This window comes from Haliotis asinina, chromosome 10, assembly GCF_037392515.1.
Source record: "Haliotis asinina isolate JCU_RB_2024 chromosome 10, JCU_Hal_asi_v2, whole genome shotgun sequence".
NCBI lineage: Eukaryota > Metazoa > Mollusca > Gastropoda > Lepetellida > Haliotidae > Haliotis > Haliotis asinina.
In genome coordinates, this window is record NC_090289.1 from 5,654,658 (window position 1) to 5,674,721 (window position 20,064).

The 20,064-nt window shown below is 35.4% G+C and overlaps 1 protein-coding gene and 1 long non-coding RNA gene across 2 annotated transcripts in view; one reads left to right on the forward strand and one right to left on the reverse strand.

Annotated features, from left to right (window-relative positions):
* The window catches only part of LOC137298330 (uncharacterized), a 31,020-nt gene extending 16,793 nt beyond the window's left edge, over positions 1 to 14,227 (reverse strand). Inside the window, exons 1-3 of the mRNA XM_067830541.1 lie at positions 14,170 to 14,227; positions 1,486 to 1,608; positions 871 to 941 (exon numbers count right to left, since the gene is read on the reverse strand). Of these exons, the coding sequence (XP_067686642.1) occupies positions 871 to 941; positions 1,486 to 1,565 (151 nt within the window). The 5' untranslated portion in view covers positions 1,566 to 1,608; positions 14,170 to 14,227. The remainder of the gene's footprint in view (positions 1 to 870; positions 942 to 1,485; positions 1,609 to 14,169) is intronic.
* Positions 14,228 to 14,427: 200 nt separating this feature from the next.
* LOC137297792 (uncharacterized) lies at positions 14,428 to 18,146 on the forward strand. Its single transcript, XR_010957700.1, has 3 exons — positions 14,428 to 14,541; positions 16,631 to 16,757; positions 17,203 to 18,146. It is a non-coding gene; the product is annotated as an uncharacterized lncRNA (long non-coding RNA).
* Positions 18,147 to 20,064: the final 1,918 nt, after the last annotated feature.

A 20,064-nucleotide genomic window follows, 5' to 3' on the forward strand; every position in this document is an offset into this window, starting at 1 on the left:
ACAAAACAATAGCAATTGCGCTCATTATAAACAGTACTTGTGTATCGATTGCAGGGCATTGCAAAACAACAGGAAGCAATCACCATATGTGAAGTCAGAGGAAACAGCACATGTCATTTTGCAAATGGCGACCAGACAGGATTGTGACATTTTTTTTTATTATTGTGTGTAAATAGGTGGGTATGAAACTTACTAATGACTAAGAACCAGAAATGAAAACTGTATACTTTGATTTGTATTTTATTGATCATTTAAAACTAAGTGGCTGTAATCGTCGTAGACTTCCAGGCAGGTGTACCGAAATTGTGTCTCATAGATAAGCCAACCCCCTTTAACAGGCTGCCTTTTTTGGTCCTTAAAATTCAACTTATCAACAGTAATATACAGTAAACCACAATACTGAATTCACTAAAACCATCCTGTTATTCACATGACATCACGTAAATGGTGATGTCCTATTGAACTGTTATCAATAATGGGGCAATGTGAAGACATAACATCAACTGACTAATGTGTAATGCCACTCCTATTTTCTTATGAAATCCTGCCATGTTTATATTTCACGCTAATAATCGGCGTCACCACATCTTGAAATCTGCAAATGCATCTGTATCATGGGCCGATGACCTACATTCACATGAATAAAGAAAGAAAAATATCAGATTATTCAATACCAAGTATACACAAGTGCAACTACTGAACAGTTAATGAAACAACAATGTCTATATTTCCAACTGAAAATCAGTTTAAACGCAGGTTCTTTTGTGTTGGAACTCTTGTATGTTGAGACATATTTAGTCAAATGAATCAAGAATTGTTCACAGACATCAACCCTAAATCTATTCTTGACCCTGTAATATAACCTCTCACCTTCTGGTTCCAGGATTTCAAGACTAGATGAATTAGAATTGTTCAAGTGCCGGTTGCCTCCTGATGGTGGTCTGTAAAATACAACATCCAAACAGACTGAATCATCTTGGGGTATTGCCATACAAAGATCTTTTGGCTTCTTTCATCAACATGACACTGTAATCATGCATTTCATGTAAGAGTAACTAACAGAATACACGAATCTGGCATGGAAGGATTCATCGGAAAGTTTTGTTTGGTAAGGAGTCACCACCATGCTAAGAATAAATGCTTACCCACAAAATATACACAATATAGCCATTTTGTCTTATTTGGTAATTTACATGAAATCGTGCTCTTCCAAATGTAAGCATTTTGACTTTCAATAATCTAATCTGGATAAGACATTCCACTGATTAATATTATGAGTAACATCCCCAGTAACATCCCAGTGCCATCTGTGAATGTTGCTACCAAATAAACTAGGTCAACAATCATCCTCTTGTGACAAACATCAATGTCTGAGGATCATTTTGAACTCCATTTGGATGTTTCAACTCAACTCATAATCCTTGTATGGTTATATCACCATTCTCGTAGACAGTTTCAGTTACTTAACGTAAATGTGATACCCACCTTTTGTACAAGACATTGTTTCCTTTTTCTGGTTCCTGATACCTTTTGTTCTGATGACTTGATGTTCGATTTGTTTCCATTCTTGATCAGATGCATAAGAAGTCTGATCTTTGAACTAAAGATCTAGAAAGACAGAAAAAAATGATGCCCCTTGATAACCTTAACAATGAATGATTTTGTTACAAACTTCAGGGATACCCTGGTTAAATGTACAGGAACAGAGGAATATTATAAAATACCTGAATCAGTACAATCACAATGCTACCCAAATTGGGGTACAGTTAGAACTTAGATATGGATTCTGTTAAAAAATGATATAGCAATGAAATATGGGTACAGCTCAATATATTATATAGGTTTATACAAACAGCAGATTTTGATTAAATTGATTGAGAAGTAACCCATTAATGTCAGTTGATCCCAATATTCTTGTAGCATTCTTATAATAGCAATAAGCGTAAATATATGATCTTTGATCCTGCTACATTCACATTTAGATCATGTCCATGCCAGTTGTATAATGTATCCCACAGCTGAATTCAATGTTCTGGTGATTTTGACGATTGCACTGCTAAATCAAGGAAGTAAGTATGCGTTCTGAGGGCACAAACAGTTTCATTGGTAGGATGGATGCCCAGGTGCTGTCATAAGAAGTTTTACTGACAACTGAAATGCGGAAGTTATATAAAAAGCAAATTAACATCAATATTATTTACCCAATATTGTTAATACCACCTCAGATGCATAATCAACTGCTTGTAGAACAAAAATTAGTGGGTGAAATACAGCAAAATCAGACCTCTGCTAGTGACAGGTAATATATAAATAGAGATGTATGTAATCAAAACACTCTCTCACAGTGTGGAGGGAAAAGTATGGGTCATTGTTGAAAAGACATACAAAATACCCAGATGTGGCAAGCAGCTACAGTTTTGCAGATACAATGCCATCAACACCATTTTGGTAAGAGTTCTGACCCTTCCCCATCCCAAATAAGATTTATAAATTAATTTATACTGGAATTATTAAGAAAACCTAAGAGAACAAATTACTAGAGGACTCGCAAAACAAATTAAGTACAGTATGGTTCAAAATTATTGAGAATAGCTAAAGCATTTCATATTATTAAACGAGAACAAATCAGATAAAATTGAATGTATTGTGAACGTGAACTGACCTTTTCATGTTGTGTAGGTAACAATTTAATATTTTATCAAGTCTCCTTGAGCTTCACGGCACAGTCTAAGACGGGTAGGCATACTTCCTATCAGAGAGGTTAGTGTCTCGTGAGTTATGCTGTCCCAGTATCGGACCACTTCTCTCTTCATGTCTACAATTTTTGTCAACCCCTTTTGATTCACACATTCCTTCATCATCCCCCAAATGTTCTCAATGGGATTTAAGTCAGGACTATATGCAGGAAATGGTAATGCAGTCACATTTTTCTCCTGAAACCACTGCTTGGCATGTTTTGCGGTGTGTTTAGGATCATTATCTTGCTGCAAAATCCAGTCATTTCCATAAAACACATGTGCACTTGGAAGGAGAAAATTATCTAATATGTTAGTGTAGCGTTGACTTGTCAGATTTCCCTCAAACACACACAGCGGGGTCGTTCCTAATAAGGATATCCCTCCCCATACATGAAACTTTGGGCTGTATTTAGGTCGTCGATACAACGGTGCTGACGCAGACTTTGTCCATATTTTCACATTATTGGGATATACCGATATTGAGCTTTCATCAGTAAAAATCACATTTTCCCAGTCAAAGTTTTCATGTGCCAAACACCACTCAACACGCCTGTCTTTATGTTCTTGTTTCATGAGAGGAGAAGGAATTCCAGTCTTTTTCTCCCATCCAAGATCAATCAAATTTCTTCTAACTGTAGATTTTGATACAACTGTTGATCCCCTTTCTATCATTTCATACCTGATGTTGGAGATGCTTGCCCTTTGCTTTTTAGACGCTAAAATTCCCAGCCGGACGCGATCTGAGAAGTCCAATTTTCTGGGTCTCCCTGCTCCTTTCTGGTGCCCAAAATCCTTTCCCTCTTTAAAATTCTTCCTAATCCTATACACAGTAGAAAGAGGAGTTCCTGTTCTCTTTGCCAATGTATTTACATCATCAATTCCTTGATTACACAACTCAAAAATCAACCTTCTTTTATCTCCAGCAGACATTGTTGACAGTGCTGAGGAAAATGACGTCTGCTACAAATTCAGGGGAGGTAACTCTAATTGTACTATACTCAGTAGGCCAAGATGAGTTACCTCCCTTATACCATTACTTAGTTTTAAGTATCAGTGAATCAGTTGAGGTGTTAGGATAGCTCAAAGTAAGAAGAAAAATTCTCAATAATTATGAACCAGACTATACAATACATATTCGGTTGAACCAATTGCTTTTGAATGAGGTACTAATGCATTATACAGGACACCAGCCTTCCATATTATTTAGGTGGACCTGATGCTTCTCATATTGAAAATATAAGTATACTGGCATCTCCTATTCTCACGGTACTTATGGATATCGACTGAAAACATAATACAAACAGTTCTTTTCGTAATTGTGTGCTTGTTTTTAAATGAAGAGATTCTCCCTCTAACATCTGCATCTATCAACTGCTTGATCCATCAGGTGCATTATTGCACATGAGCTCGATGAAAAACACGGTCGTCTGCCACTGATTTTTCGAGGCATCTCCCATTCTCATGGCATAACGAGAAAGTAACGTTATTAGGTGTAAGGAAGGGGCGATCACGGCGGAAAATGTGTTTACTGCGAGAATAGGAAACCCGCGAGAATAGGAGACAGCCCTATACTTGTTGATTTTTTTCTTAATGAATAATAAATACCCTCTAGTAATAAGGGGGGACACCTTGCGTACCCTCCTATAATTTAGCGCATCCCAAACGTTCCTGCCGGTATCTGGTATAATGTAGTATTTAATTAAATGATATTAAAGACAAAAAATATGTTTTTGTCTCCCATTGTTGAAAAATCCTAAAACTGCGATATAACAGCTGGCCTAAACAAACTGTCATTTCCGTCATTTCATACAGATTTCTACGCGAATTCATACAGTTTACACATTGGTTTTCAGTTTCATACCTCAGTGCAACGATAGAAATGCACTGTCAATCCTTAACCCCCTGGATGCCAAATTTTGTTTTCAGCTGCACATTTTCGTAAGGTTTGAGAAGTGAACGTTATGCGAGAATTGCGCTCGCGTGGTCCTGGATCTGCGTATGGCTATAAAATTACACATAAATGTAGAATATTTAATTTCCTATCCATTGGTATAAACATATCTGCGACTACCTCAGGGGGTTGAGAAATAGACACTGCTAAATGTTGTCCAAAACTTGTGTGTGTGTTAAAAAACAGTAAATTTCTCCGTTTTTTTATCATGCACTGATAAAAGCACTCTGCCATGATTTTCTTAATTTGTCATCTTTACGTTAAGTGTGAGTGAAGAAAATATAGCTTGATATCTGAACAACATAAGTGTATATGAAATGCATAATGTCATACACACAAAATAAAAAATGACCCGCAATAAATGTCAAAATTCGATTTTCTTCTATGACACCAAACTTCGACAGAGAGGTCATGCACGTATGACCAATAAAGGGGCATAACTCCGCTATGCTTTACATTAAGTCAATGTAACTCATATCACATGGAGAGAATTAGCTGTGGATACGGACAGTATATTTTTGTTATGTTTTGTTCACACTGAACCAAACTATTCCGGTATAAAGTTCCCCATTGTGAGCGGATACCATCTGGGAGTTTTACAATTTATAAGAAAAGATGCCAATGTACAACATCAGAAAGCAGGTAATAGCAATTCGGATGGCCCAATCCGATACATAATTTAGTTCTTAGATTCCCATATTCTCCTGTTTGTGTACATGTATTTTGATTAATTTTGCATCATTATTAACACAGTAACAGACACATTTTCAAATGTAATGAAATAACTGAAAATAATGCGACATTTTAGTTGACGTCATGGTATGTTTTGTGTATTTTGTGACGTCGGCAAAAGATGACACTGGTTTGCTGATTAGTATATATCTAACCTAATTTCCACTCAATGTGTAAAAGATCTCGGCTTCTGTGTCAGAATTCAACACTTTCTAGACAAAACATAAAATGAATGGCTTTACCGCTGAAATAGTGTCCTGAATATATCAACAATTAGACGGTTTTACTACGTATCTTATTGTGAGCAACACGCGCACCTGTCAGGCATCAATTTAGCATAAATTAAAATTTTATAACACCTGAATATTCATTGAATATTCATTTAGAATATACACTTTTCTTCGTATGATTATGTAATTATTTCACTTCATAAGTATGCAATGAAAGGTACAAAGAAATCGCTTTTTCAGTATGGAACTATTAGAATATGGACGTAAGGTTTGTCCAAATAAAGACATGACCTGGTTTATATGTTTTTAAACAATTTTTGTATAAATATTGTTTGAGTTAGCTATTCTGCCATTAAAATATGTTTTAATTGAATTTTAATTGACTTTATTATCTAAAACAATGATAATGAATCATAAAACGATTTTGACAAACTCACACTTGGTCAGTCAATTTTCATAACTGTTTTGTCTATAAAACGACACAAACCAATGCAATGAAGAAGACAATTCTTTTAAACATGTGTGCCCATACATTGCATACAATGTACAAATAATTTTCATTAATATTAACCATATAATTATTATAAGCATGCATGAAAGGTACAAAGAGATCGCTTTTTAGTAACGATCTGTTAGAATATGGACATAAGGTTTGTCTAAATATTCTGTCATCTAAATATGTTTTAATCAAATTTGATCTGACTTTATTATCTAAAACAATAATACTGAAACATAAAACGTTTTTGACAAACTCGCACCTGATCAATCAATTTTCATAATTGTTTTGTCTATAAAAAATGACACAAACCAATGCAATGAACAAGACAGTTCCTTTAATCCTCTCAATGCTGCCGTCGAACCCATTCGACAATAGTGCAGGAAAATGACATCTCCAAATAAAACTTGCAATAATTATTCAACGAGTCGGATTTACATGTCATATGAATTATGGATGGAGTGTACTAATTCTCACCGTTTTAAATATATAATGTTCAATACGTTTATATACCTTAAAACGAAACGCCCGCAAAATAAAAATGAGATCGCCGAATTTCTCGGCACGCAGTCGAAAATAACGGCCATTGTTGACTTCCAGTGCACCACGTCGTGTGGTACCCAGACTAATATTTTCTTCATAATGAAATATTTTTTTGATAGTTTAATCAATATTTTGTGTTCCTTGACAAAGAGGAAGCCCATAAGTTCCCCATTTTCTAAAAATTAGTAACTTTAGGCTCAAATAATTATAAACAAAACCAATCTCAATGTTACATCACCGATTGGACGAACAGGAACGATCATGGCAACGGCGGTAAACAAACAACTCCACATGTATCGTGATGCCGAAGAAAATGGGGTGCAGGTTAAAACATCACCACAGCAAAACGACACCTGGCGAAAACATCACCGTTTGGACAGAACGGAACCTTCCCTTGGCGAAAACGGCTACAAATGTTATGGCGAAAATGTCACCATATACAATTTTAAAAAGGATGAGCATTGATGTGATGACTTTATTGTATTGTGAACTTTGGATAAATAAAAACTTTGGACTTTGTGAAATAAAAACATATATATTAGGTAAGTAGACGTTATTGGATTGTGAACTTTGGATGAACATTGATGTGATCACTTTAGTGTTTCGTAAATAGACTTTGTGAAAACATAGATATTACCTAAATATAAATAAATAATATATCAGGAATATATCAGGTAAGTATGCCCATCAATATATAACATTAACACTCACCAAGCTGCTTGCATCATGTTTAGATAATAAATGCGTCTACTCTGTCGACAATGATTAGCCGTTTTCACCAGTTTGGTGCCGTTTTCACCAAACGATTTTGGTGCCGTTTTGCTGTGGTGCCGTTTTAGCTATAACCCAAGAAAATGTGCCATCCCTTTGACATATCCAACTATTTTATCTGGAATTAATTACACGGTGTGAATAGGTAAATGTTATTGTCTCTGCACAGAAATTGCCAGATTTAGCGATTTTATTTTGATTTTGTTTGATAAACTTTCCAACATTCACAAAGTTGACAGCCGTAGATGACCTGAAAGGGCGTGGCCAAACTCGCGGTCTTTCTAAGTGACACAATACGAAGGATGTTTGAAACTACGTGTTCATAAGCAGAATCTGAACACATATACATTGAAAGAAACCGACTCAATACCTACATAATGCAGATCATGAAACAATATCACAATATTTGTAATTGTACCCACCCTTGATGAAACCGGAAGCACGTACACGGCATGGCACTCGTGGAAGTAAAATATGAACGAGTTGGAAAACGACCATTGATACATTTTCTAAACTGATTCAAATTCCTGTAAGATCCATACTATACACCAGAATTACCTTTCAGTCAACCTCAGTTATTTACTGTTAGTTGTGTTCAATAGCAGTTGTCATTTGTTGCTTGTGTTGTAGTATTTCTCCTCAAGTTAGCCGTCGATGTGTTGATCTTTCGTTTAGCAAATCCGAAGTTGATGATTTTCGTGGTCTATTTTTTTCAAAGAATGTTCTGACACGGGGAGACTTATAAATTGTCAGTGTGTCGTAACAATAACATTATATTGTTCTGTGTATATCGTCACAAGAAGTACAATTTTGATGATTGAAGATGTCATGAAAATATTATTTTTCCTTTTGCAGAAACGAACGAAACCAAAGCTAGTGTGAGAATATAACGTACAGTAAATGTATTTCATAAACATTAATTACTGCTTAGAAAACAACTGTCATCGTCTTTGTGAATCGGTATTTAATTTAGACATTGAAACAGCTAAACATCACATCTTTTGTACACGAATTTGGAGCAAAATTGAAATTATTTTGTTACTCCAAACAGCTGAGCTTTCGGTGTTAATTCTACCTAGTATAATGCAGGTAATGTTTCAGATCAAATTGTTTAACGTGTGTGCATATTTGTATAAAAAAATCATGTCATGTGGCTCACTCCGTGGCTCCATACAGCTTTTAGATATTGCACTAGTGCAATCTGAACTGCAAAATGTACCTCATGTTTATGGCCATACTTTTTACCTACTTGCACACTGTCTATCAACACTCTATGTTCATATTTTACTGTTAAAACAGACTTCATCTGGGAAACAGACTGATGATCCAAACTCTTGGAGCAGTGATTACACTGACAGTGATTGAAAGACAGACTCATTTTTTTCTTGTGATGAAATTTCATGAAGTCATATGAAATTATCATACCAGACCTAGAATAATTTTGTTGTAGTGATGTTTTGAATATGGAATATCAAAACTAAAAGTGACAGATAATTAAGTGTTGAGCAGGAGGTGCAACCTGTGTTAGTCTGTGGCATCAAGGTAATCATGTGGTGGCACCAGGGACAAGTAGATTTCTTTTTTTCCTAATACTGAGCTCTGCAGTGAGTGTTTTTTTGTTGTCCAGTTTGGAGCTACTCATTATGAATTCAATTTAGATCTTTTCATTGCCATATTTATATGACAAAGTCATATATATCAAATGCTTCCAGATCTTAAACGAAAGGCTGCTCAGTCCTTGGCATTTTGTTATTCAAAGAAGACTGGTCTTGATGTTTCTTGTTTTATGATGGTTTAGGCTATTGAACACTAAATAAGTTTAGTACATGTATACCACCATCAGACACTTCAGCAAACAGAGACAATCCTTGAAATTTCAATAGACTCATTTCATATTGTGACATAGCTCCTAAACCCAGGAAAAGACAATAAGGTAGAATAATATATATTTACAGAATATGAAGCCTGTTTACTTTCACCAGAGACAATATAACTTATTATGTGTATATGGTTTCTTTTTTTATCAAATGATAACATTTTCTGATAAATATACTGTTACTGCAAGAACATAAATGACATTAGTCATGTATGATTCAAAATAATTCAGTAAACAAAGTGGTACTGTTGAAAACAAAAATAGCTCATCACCCATTTGTATTTGATTTACATTTTGGCACGATATTATAAAGAAATAAAATACACAAAATAATATGTAACATCTATCCATATATTTTATGGCATACATGTAGTTGTATTAAAGAATTGTGTAAAATTGTCAGTTTTCAACACTACTGAAAGACATTAATTAAAATTTGGTTATGTACACGTTGCTAATGCATTGACAGACTTTAAGTGTCTTTGCCCTTGTCTATTTTGGAGAGAAAAATAATTGTCATATTATTAATATCAATTAACATATGAAAATATATGAAAAGACTTAAAGTTGTAACCAGTTATGAAACATAAGGCATTGACAAATCTATCATAAATATTCAACAAGAACGTTAATTTATTGCATAAAATTATGAATGTAATTCAACTTGCTCTGAATTTTTCCAATCGTAATATGAACGCAATATCTATCAAATCATCTCCGATTTCATGTGAAACTATAACTGAAAATATATTTTAGTTTATAAAACATGTATACTGCAGTTCCTACTACACTAAGTCGTCACAAAAAGAAAAGCATGAATGTTATTTTGAAACACAAATGCCACTCCCATATCCGCGCACCTGTTGTTGAGAATGATGTTTGTAAACGTTTTTGTGTCGGACCATGAGAAAAAAAGAATAAGCTGGGATCAACATGCATCACACTTATATCTTTGCTATCTTTATACTTAGTGGACAATAAAGTAATGTGCCTAATATGAACAAAAATTCAAATAAAGATACTTAAAAACTTGCATGTGCAGTGTTGATCGACTACTGTTTCCGGGTCACGGGAGCATACAAGGTCAAACTGGTTCGGCTATGTGCGAATTATATAGTCAAAAATACACCAAGAAAATTCTATGAGCTCTGATTAATCATTTTAAACAGTTATTTGTGCTAAAGTTGGGTTTGTCAGACGAAATATCTCCAACTTTTCTGTTAATATTCAATTAAGGATTGACTTTGTATTTCTTTCGTTGCATTGAAGTATGAAACTAAAAACCAAGGTGCAAACTTTTGTAAGAATCCGCGGATTCTTACAAAAGTTTGTACCTTGGTTTTTAGTTTCATACTTCAATGCAACGAAAGAAATACAAAGTCAATCCTTATAATTAAATTCAGGAACAAATACTATACCCTGTCAACAATATTTTCTTTAAACGTAATCAAATTCATGGAAACAGATATCTTTGTTACCACCGATTAACATTTTCGGTGTAAGAATTTGGTAATGACGTGACATGACTCACGTGACTCATCTACATAAAATGACACGCCTGCCAAACCATGAGCCAATCAGCATAGAGCACCCCCAAACAGCTGTCAATCAACCAAGCTAACATCGGTCAACGAATCAGAGTGGAACAACTCAACGTGACGCGTCCCAGTATCGGCAAAGTTTCAAGTTCAAACGTTTGAATTACTGCCTGCGAACTGAAAGAGACAGTTTGAAAAGTGAGAAATGGAAATGAAGCCCGATGATATGAAGTTAGTGGAACTGAGATTGTAGTATTTGCGCAAGCAGAAAGAGGCTGTGATGTGACTGGGATTGCGATGCCATGAACTGATGTTCCAACGTGCGCACGCTCTTGTCGAGGCGTTGCAACCTTATTAACGTTCACGGATAATTTTGAGTTGTTTGTTTATGTTAACCACAATGTATCACTTCAATGTTTACCCAAAGTTCATTAAGGTACCCGAGTGCAAGGGAATTCCCCCGCTGTGTAAAGGGATTCCCCGACATTCCTCAGGTCCGAAAGTAGTCCGGTTCGGTGGGCGTGGCTTATTTTTTTCAGATTCATTGGGAAATGAAATCAAAAGAAATGTTCCCAGTTAACCAATCAGATTGCCAGAATTTTAATGAACACAATAAAAATTTAATTATTAACGAATGAATTTCATCAGGCAATCCCTGTCTGTGACATCACATCCGGTGACCTTTGCATTTACTAGAAAACAAGTTAAATTTCACGATCTTAATTTTCGTCTGTCTCTCGTCATACTAAACGGAAAATGATACATGAAACACTTGTAGAATGAGAAATTCTCCCTCTTTCGCCAGGTCATACACAGAAGAGTTCTGTAATCTTTCTTCTGACCAAAAAAGCTATATTTTATGTAGGAGTTGGACGAAGCGCGCCATGTTTGTTTTTCGTACGTGTAACACGATCTAAGACCGTCTTTTTGCGGGTTTGTGCAAAACTAATTGAACCATAACAATTGAAATTTGCACTCATGAATGTTTATAAATCATGTATTTTATTCTGCTATTTTCATGACATGACACGTTTGAATAAACGTAATAGTGCCATCTCAATAAGACCTATCATGACATCGAAAATATGATTTGTTTATGACGAACGTTTTCGATTATTTTTTTTCAGAATTAATTTTTAATTTGTCGTCGTGAGGATATCTGCCGATACAAATATACGAAATTAAAGTCAGATACTTATGAAATATCAGTAGTAAGAATATTGAAATCGGTTTGCGATAATTGGACAATCTATACGGCTCCTAATATAAAACGCATCCGGCTGTCAATCGAGCAGTTCAGTTAAATTCAATAAAATTTTCTTTATTTATGTTTGTCTTGTAATTAATATCTGTACGTTTAAAATTATCTGGATATTTTTTTTATAATAATGTTTATTTTTGTATCTAGTATTAATGAGCTGAATATTTTTTCAGTTGTTCCTTATTTAATGACACACCGACTGTTTGAAATCACCCACCCTCTTATCAGCGCCTTATGCTGAAATTAATTCAGCAGGCTAAAGGTTAAATATGTGTGCCTATAAATTTCATAAAATGTACAAATAATATTTATTAATTTTATCAGTTCTACTTATAAGGTTGAATTAAATCGCTGTTTATTAACCTGTTCATATGAAACTGCAATATTTGTCCCAAAGTATTGAATATTCTACATCATAGGAACTAAAGCACATGTTGCAGTATTGGCTATGTGTGATCTTCCAACACTTGTCTAGAGGCTTAAAATGTGGTAAAGGACACGTAATGAGTCAATTTCCCATGTAAATATTATTCAAACAATCAAAAGCTTTCAAAGAATAAAAACGCATACCTTATATCCACATATGAACATGGATATATACAAATACTGAAATCAGTTTCATGAAAAAATGTCTGAATGATACGCAAAATATACATCACAATACTAAAAGTGCAATCGGACTGATATGGCCATTGTGTTTTCTCTTGTTCAACCGACCTTCACCTCAAAGAAATTGCCTAATATGTGCAACAATGTTGACGTGTGACATCACTACCTATGACTGGTTTCTTTCAAAATGGCAGCTTCGCTGACAAGGGTAGACAGGATTTTATGAGGACTCTTTCCTTGATTCAGGGATCTTTTGTACATAAATGTGAGATGTAAGTAATCAGAATTATTCTGACTATCTGTGCATTGTTATATGTTTTTATAGCTTACATTGTAAAGGACGGAAGAAGCCAGAAATGCTGATGAGTATCGCTCTCATTCTACGTCATTCGTGTGTCAGTTATGGCGTCACGCTGCACTAAAAGTTTGACAGTTTCAAATGAATTATCAAATGATTGCATTGTATTTATTTTTAATTTGCTATTTCTTGCTACGTTACTCTTCTGCTCAATATTCTAAGCCATTGTAAGCAATAATTACATGGCTGGATGCTGGAAAATTTCCGAAAATGCTACGCAGTGTAAAATCAGAATTTTTTTGTTTACATTTCAAACAAGTGCTGTCTTTCGAGCACAGTGTTCGTTTTCATACCTAGTATCTTTTGTTTTGTTTTATCTAGACAGTTGGTATTGGTGACAAAAACCATTTGTAATTTGATTCTAAGATATGAGGGGAATTAAATGATGCATTTCTCGCAGCTGACTATGAAATATAAGCGAAGTAGTAGGCATCTCAATACCAGCAGTCTCGAAACAGGATTTTGTAAACACCATCCAATATGTAAGTGCATTTTCGAAAACATCCCAACCAATTCTGCGTTCATCAGCGACGTTTCAGAATTATCATTACTGGTTACATGAATACTTGATATCAGTGATCAATAATATGCTATTTTTGAGATTCAATACTCACAGTATTTATCCGACTTTCACATTTCCAAACATATAGCAATAACGCTCTGAATCGCGATTTTGGATACGGTGAAAAATGGCGACATTTACGATGAAGCCTATTTTGAAAAGCAATTTTAAGTACTTTAGCGTGGTCTGAGATAATAGTGGATGGTATCAAGAAACAGGGAATTTTCCACAGAATTCAAAACAATGAAGTATATATATGTGCGTGGTATTCAAAGTGAGGGGTGAAGAGAAGGGACATATATGTCCCTGTGGCATCCAGGGGTTAAATCAACGTTCGTGATCATTATTTACATTAAAAGTGGTACATGTTAATTTCAAAGTCAGAAGAAACGGGATTGGTTTACCATAAATTGGGAGTAGTGCACTTTACCTGGCGCACTATGTGTCACTAACATAATTGCCATGATAAACTATTAAAAATCTTAAACACTTGTTATTACCTACCGAAGTTACTACATTTCATCCGCCATATTGTTTGAAAATGGCTTCCGTGAGACGGCGTCTAGCTTTACCTGATACTGAGAAAACGTAAATCTTTAAAAAGAAAATGTTGTTCATTCACATCATCAAGAACAATTCAAATAAAATGGCTATATGGCGGTTTTGTTAATAAAAAGGAACGAATTAGGACAATGTGCTTATTGTGTGAATTTCTCACAACATTGGCTTTGCGTGATCAAGTTAAATGTGAAGGTCATATTTAAACTGATTCTTTGGATGATATGCGTGAAGTGCTTAGCGCTTTTAGTTTGTTTATGTAGACAAGAACCCAGTCAAGGTCATATTTGTCTAAGCGGACTTGCACGTTTCTTCGAGGTAAACTTGATGGTTGATAAGAAACGTAGATATTTCATTTGATGACACACCACAGAAGTAGGCATTTTAAGTTATTATTTTCAGCCCATGTATCCACCCACTAATCAAACGATGCTTGTCAAACAGCATTAGAATATTTTTCACAACAACACATCGATGATTTAGAACCTGTCCACTGTTTCTCAATCTCATTGAAATGGACGCGACATGATTGAAAATATCTTGAGCGACTTGTTAAAAATGTGTAGTTTCTGAATAGGCTTTTCTGCATTTTTGAATGATTGATTCTGTATATGATACCATGTCATCTTTTAGTCAGTGCTAAGGATATGGCTGGCGCTGCACTCAGCAATATTTCAGCTATATGTGGGTGCTAAGAATATGAAGTTGGTGTGATCATACACTAAGCTGTATAAAGGAGACCCTCGACGATCCATATTAGAGTTGATCTTCAGCAAGCCACGTTTGTCATAAGAGGTGACTAACGGAAATGGGTCGTCAGGCTCGCTGACTTGACTGACATGTCATTGTATACCAACTGAACAGATAAATGTTCATTCTGTTGATCATAGGATTGTCTGATACAGACTTGATTATTTACAGACTTCCGCCATATAGCTGGAATCTTACTGAGTGTTGCGTAAAACTAAACTCACTCATAGGGATAAAACTATAACACGGTATGAATTGAAATGCAATATTTTGCCTTCACTTCTGCATGCTGTAATGCAATCGGAAAATTTTTTTTTTCATTTTTGCACTGTAATTTTATTAACCTTTTTAAACTTTTTCTAAAATGTCAAGAAATCAAAGCATTTTGTAACAATCTATGCATTTATTTGCTGGAAGTAAGCTCTCATATGCTGAGCCAAATAGAACTGAACTAAAGGCCTTGTATCTATCATACTGTGGTAAGAGTACACAGTTTCATCAATACTCATTCACCTTGTAAAGAAAGAGGCTTGTATATCTCTATGTTATTTTCAATGACAAGCAATTTTTTTTCTTGAGATAATGATACTTGCAAGTTAAGCTGATTTTCTAATTGCAAGAGTCTTTTTCCTCTTATGTGTGTAGCACAGAATATTCTTTCCTTTGATGACTGTTATGATCTGTTTTTATTGTCAACTGTTTCAAATGTCACTGGCTCAGAAGAGATACAGTACTGGACCCAGATTTTCGAAGCTCTCTTAGCATTAAGATAGTCATAAGTGCCATACATTAACATTAACTTACGACTATCTTACAGGAATGGCAATTTTCCACAAATCCGTGGAAGTCTGCTGATTTAAATGCAAATCGATTGGTCCTGGACCCTGTCAGCCACCTGCAGCCCCCATACCCCCCAGCTGATTTTTGCCACCACTGCTCTTAGCACTAAGAGAGGTACAAAAATCCAGGCCCAGCAGTTTGCATCTCTGATTGGCTTGATATCTTGATGATGTTGAATGTTGTAAGAAGTCTGAATAAATTGTGTTGTCAAGCTTGGTGAGCTGATTGATTGTTTGGCATCATGTCCTTATGCTGAGGATTATTGCTGGTAAGATTGGTTAGAATAATCTCTAAGTAACACCAGTCACTTCTGTTGCAGGTCCACACTTGACTATTTACAGAGTAGAACAGGAATACAGCTTACTGCAGCATTAAGCAACTGCTCTGAATTATTATTTGCAAGTAACAGTTGATATTCCCCAAGATATCTTTAGCTGTGCTTGACTTATTTTATTCTTGAGAAAAATACAATATTTTGAATATGAGGTGATAAGTGAGTTGAAACAAGTGAGTGAGTGAGTTTAGTTTTACGTCGCACTTAGCAATATTCCAGCTATATTTCGACGGTCTGTAAATAATCGAATCTGGACCAGACAATCCAGTGATCAACAACATGAGCATCGATCTGCGCAATGGGGAACCGATGACATGTGTCAACCAAGTCAGCTAGTCTGACCACCCGATCCCGTTAGTCGCCTCTTACGACAAGCATAGTCACCTTTTATGGCAAGAGTTGAAACGAATAAAGTGATAAAGATATTAGTACACATAATAGAGTCAGTGAATTAGGATTGTTAAATATTCCTAATGTTTTCAGAGGATGAGGAAAATAAGGAAACACCTTGTCTATGATGTTCTTCACAAAAGTGTGGTGACAGGATTGATCGGACTGACCGCAATAGGATGTGGACTGCTGACTTGGAGGGGTTACAGATACCTGACATGTGAGTAACCTGCAGTGCTCCACTTTATACAAACTATGTAAGCATCAAACTGAATCTCTTTAGTAGTTACAGATTTTTTAAATAGTCCTTTTTCTTGTGTATCTGGATACCTGGCCAAACTGCTTCACTCAGTAAATGAAGAGACATGCCCTCAGTCATGTTGACTACATCTTTCTTCCCTTGATATTCAGACATAAACTGCATAAGGGCAAAAAGTAGAAATCCAGTAAGAAGACAAAGATCTTTAGTTGAACACTTATGCTACCAGTGCATATAAGTAACAGCAACACGTAAATCATTATGAAACTTGACCTCGTTGCATGTATGCATGTGAACAAGAATTAGACTTCAACATTTGCATGTTTACACCAAATGTAGAGTTATTGGTAAAGTTTTACACAGAACAGAAAAAGAAGAAGAGGAATTTGGGGTATTTCTTTTGCAGATGTTCGGCCGCTTCAGTTGGAAAGGAAACGGATGCTGGCTGAAGAACAGATGAGGATGGAGCAGAATGAAAAGGAGGCGGAGCTGCTACGACGTCAGAAAGAGGCTGAAGCTCTGTAGAGAATAAGAACATCTGAAAGTGTGATAAAAAATTGTAAAAAGACTCTCCCTAGTCTGAACGGTGATGCAACATGACCTAAAAGAATAACAACCAAGAAGACCATACTGTACAGGCGTTAAACAGCAGAACATCTGGCTTGATTTGATTTAGACCTATGGACAAGATTGTAATTCTTCAAGATGACAAGAGGAGTCCATTTTTGTAACAACCTGCATGTTTGTTAAATGCTGAAAATGTCAAAATAATGCATTTAGGGGAGGGCATTAGTTTTTAATGTTGGGTTACACACTTACTTACCCTAATCTCATCAACATGGATAACAAATGAATTGAACTCTTATTTGCATATAGAAATATTTCAGAATGACTAAATGTTATGAAGGAAATCATTAACATCAGTACAGTGTGCAGCTTCACTTTTCGCAAAGTTGACAACTCATATTTTGTTTGTGATTCTGTCTTATGACCCCATCCCTGTCCCTGACACACAGGCCCATCAAAATATTCCTCTTATTCATCCTCAAATTACTGCAGATGCTGGCCAATGGCGACTTGCTGTTTTTTCCAACTCCCTGATCCAACAAATAAAACATATAGATCTTTTGGGTTTCATTTCTATAATTAGGTTTGTATAAGTTTTGTCAGGTCAAGGATCTGGAATGTGTGGACATTGTGTATGTAATGGTTTGAATGCTAGTGATAAACGGAAATCACATGCGAGGAACAGGCACAGAAGAACCTGTTTCTACATGTTATAGTATCAGTGTGTCAGTGCTGCTGTATATGTGAATGTTCAGGAAGGATTAAACTTTTCATCATACTGTAGAAGTTGTCTGTCAGTCTGTGTTAACCATGTCATGATCACAAATAATGGTAATTTAAGACCTTTTTGCTGTGAGCTACTGAAGTACAGGATATGAAAAATCTATAGAGTTTTATGACAAATTTGTTCAGTGATGGCAAGACGAAAATACAACATAAGGGTTTTTGCTTGATGTAGATAAACATACAGGCCACTGAACAATACATGGCAATGTGTAATAGCATAAAATTGGGTTGACCTGATGACGCTGAGTGTTATCATCTCTTTTCTTTTGAATTTGAACAAGAAACAAACTTAGACATTTTAAAATATTAACATTTTCAGTGATTCTGTTTAATGATTTTTTTTTCTAAATTACATGAAAATCATTCACTTCTTGACATCACAGCATCATCACAATATCATGTTTAGTACAAAGGTTATCTTGAAAGACTGTTTAAGCGTACCTGACCTGATAGTCAGTTTTTACATTATGAACATAGATATATGTTTCCTTTGACACTCAGGTTTGCAGTATATTGGGGTGGTGGTGTTGGTGTTCCTGTGTGAAGTGATGACTCCAACTGTGAGGCTTACGAACATACAGTCAGCTCTCATCTATCCGACACTCAATTCGACAATCACGTTAATCCAACCAAAAACTATTACAATGAGAATTGTGTCCATCCACAAAGCTCCAAAAAGGTGCATATTTACTTAAAAAACAAATCACATTTACTCAATTAATTACAATTATGAGAGTACAAAAACATACAAGAATCACTTCAAACCCAGTAGGTATATACAACCTTTTGCACTTGACTCAATTAACTGAACTGGCTTGCATATGATAATTTATTGCGGCACCCAAACTCTACACCAGCATTAGCAAATGTTAAGTGATGCCTATAAAAACATACACTATTACAGCGGTAGTTACATGACTTCCATGTTGAGTGTTTCAAAAAGGTTGGCAACTGTTTGTCAACACAAGAATTACTAAAAACTCAGGCCTACTGAGAAGCATGTATATTTATATATTACAAAGTGTTAATTACCCCATATGGGTAAGAAACTCTGAGTAAACATACTCAATTCTTTAAACTAGTGGGAGAATACAAAATGCTAGTTACTCCTCAAAAAATGCAATTACTTATAACTAAACGGACATGGGAGTAACTACCCTATTGCTTGAAAAATTATCTGGAGCTCAGGATCCAGATCTCTCTCCAGTTGGCAAGAAAATGTTCAGTCAGTCAAAACCAAAACACTAAAGAAAATATTTAAAAGGTTCAACTGGTACACTGTATAGACTTCAGGCTTGACCCATCCATGTTAAAACAAATGTAAAGTCACAATCTGTAGGTCACAAGTACATGTACAACTAAAAGAGTGCAATAGCTGTGCTTGAAGATGTGCGCGAATGGTATGTAAAAGAATTGGAAAACTTCTTAGATTTGCTCATCCATAGTTTGAAGATGTTTTACAGGTATTTACAGTTTTTTCTCCAATCTCCACGATATCCCCCTGATATTTGGAACATTAATGTATTATCAAATTAATAGTAGTGTGGTTATCTTAAGTAATTAGAAACGAACTAGATGGCATGGCAAGATTTTTACCTGATATCACGATTTGACAAAAGTAACCACACATCAAGCGAGAGGCTTGTAAGTTCCCTCAATCATCAAGTAATATGGCTTTATCCCCCTTCTAGCAATATTCCAGAAATATCACAGAAGGGGACACAGAAATGCTCCATAACCAAGGACTGTGTGGTGAGTACGAACTATTTCATAGGTACTGGGATGTAAAATAGAACAATTGTTACCCATATTTCAGAGGGATCGAACATGTGAACTTTGTACCTGCAGGTAAATACCTAATTACCAAACGAGAGATGCTAATAATCCCATATGTTTTTTACGTCTGCTTCATAAA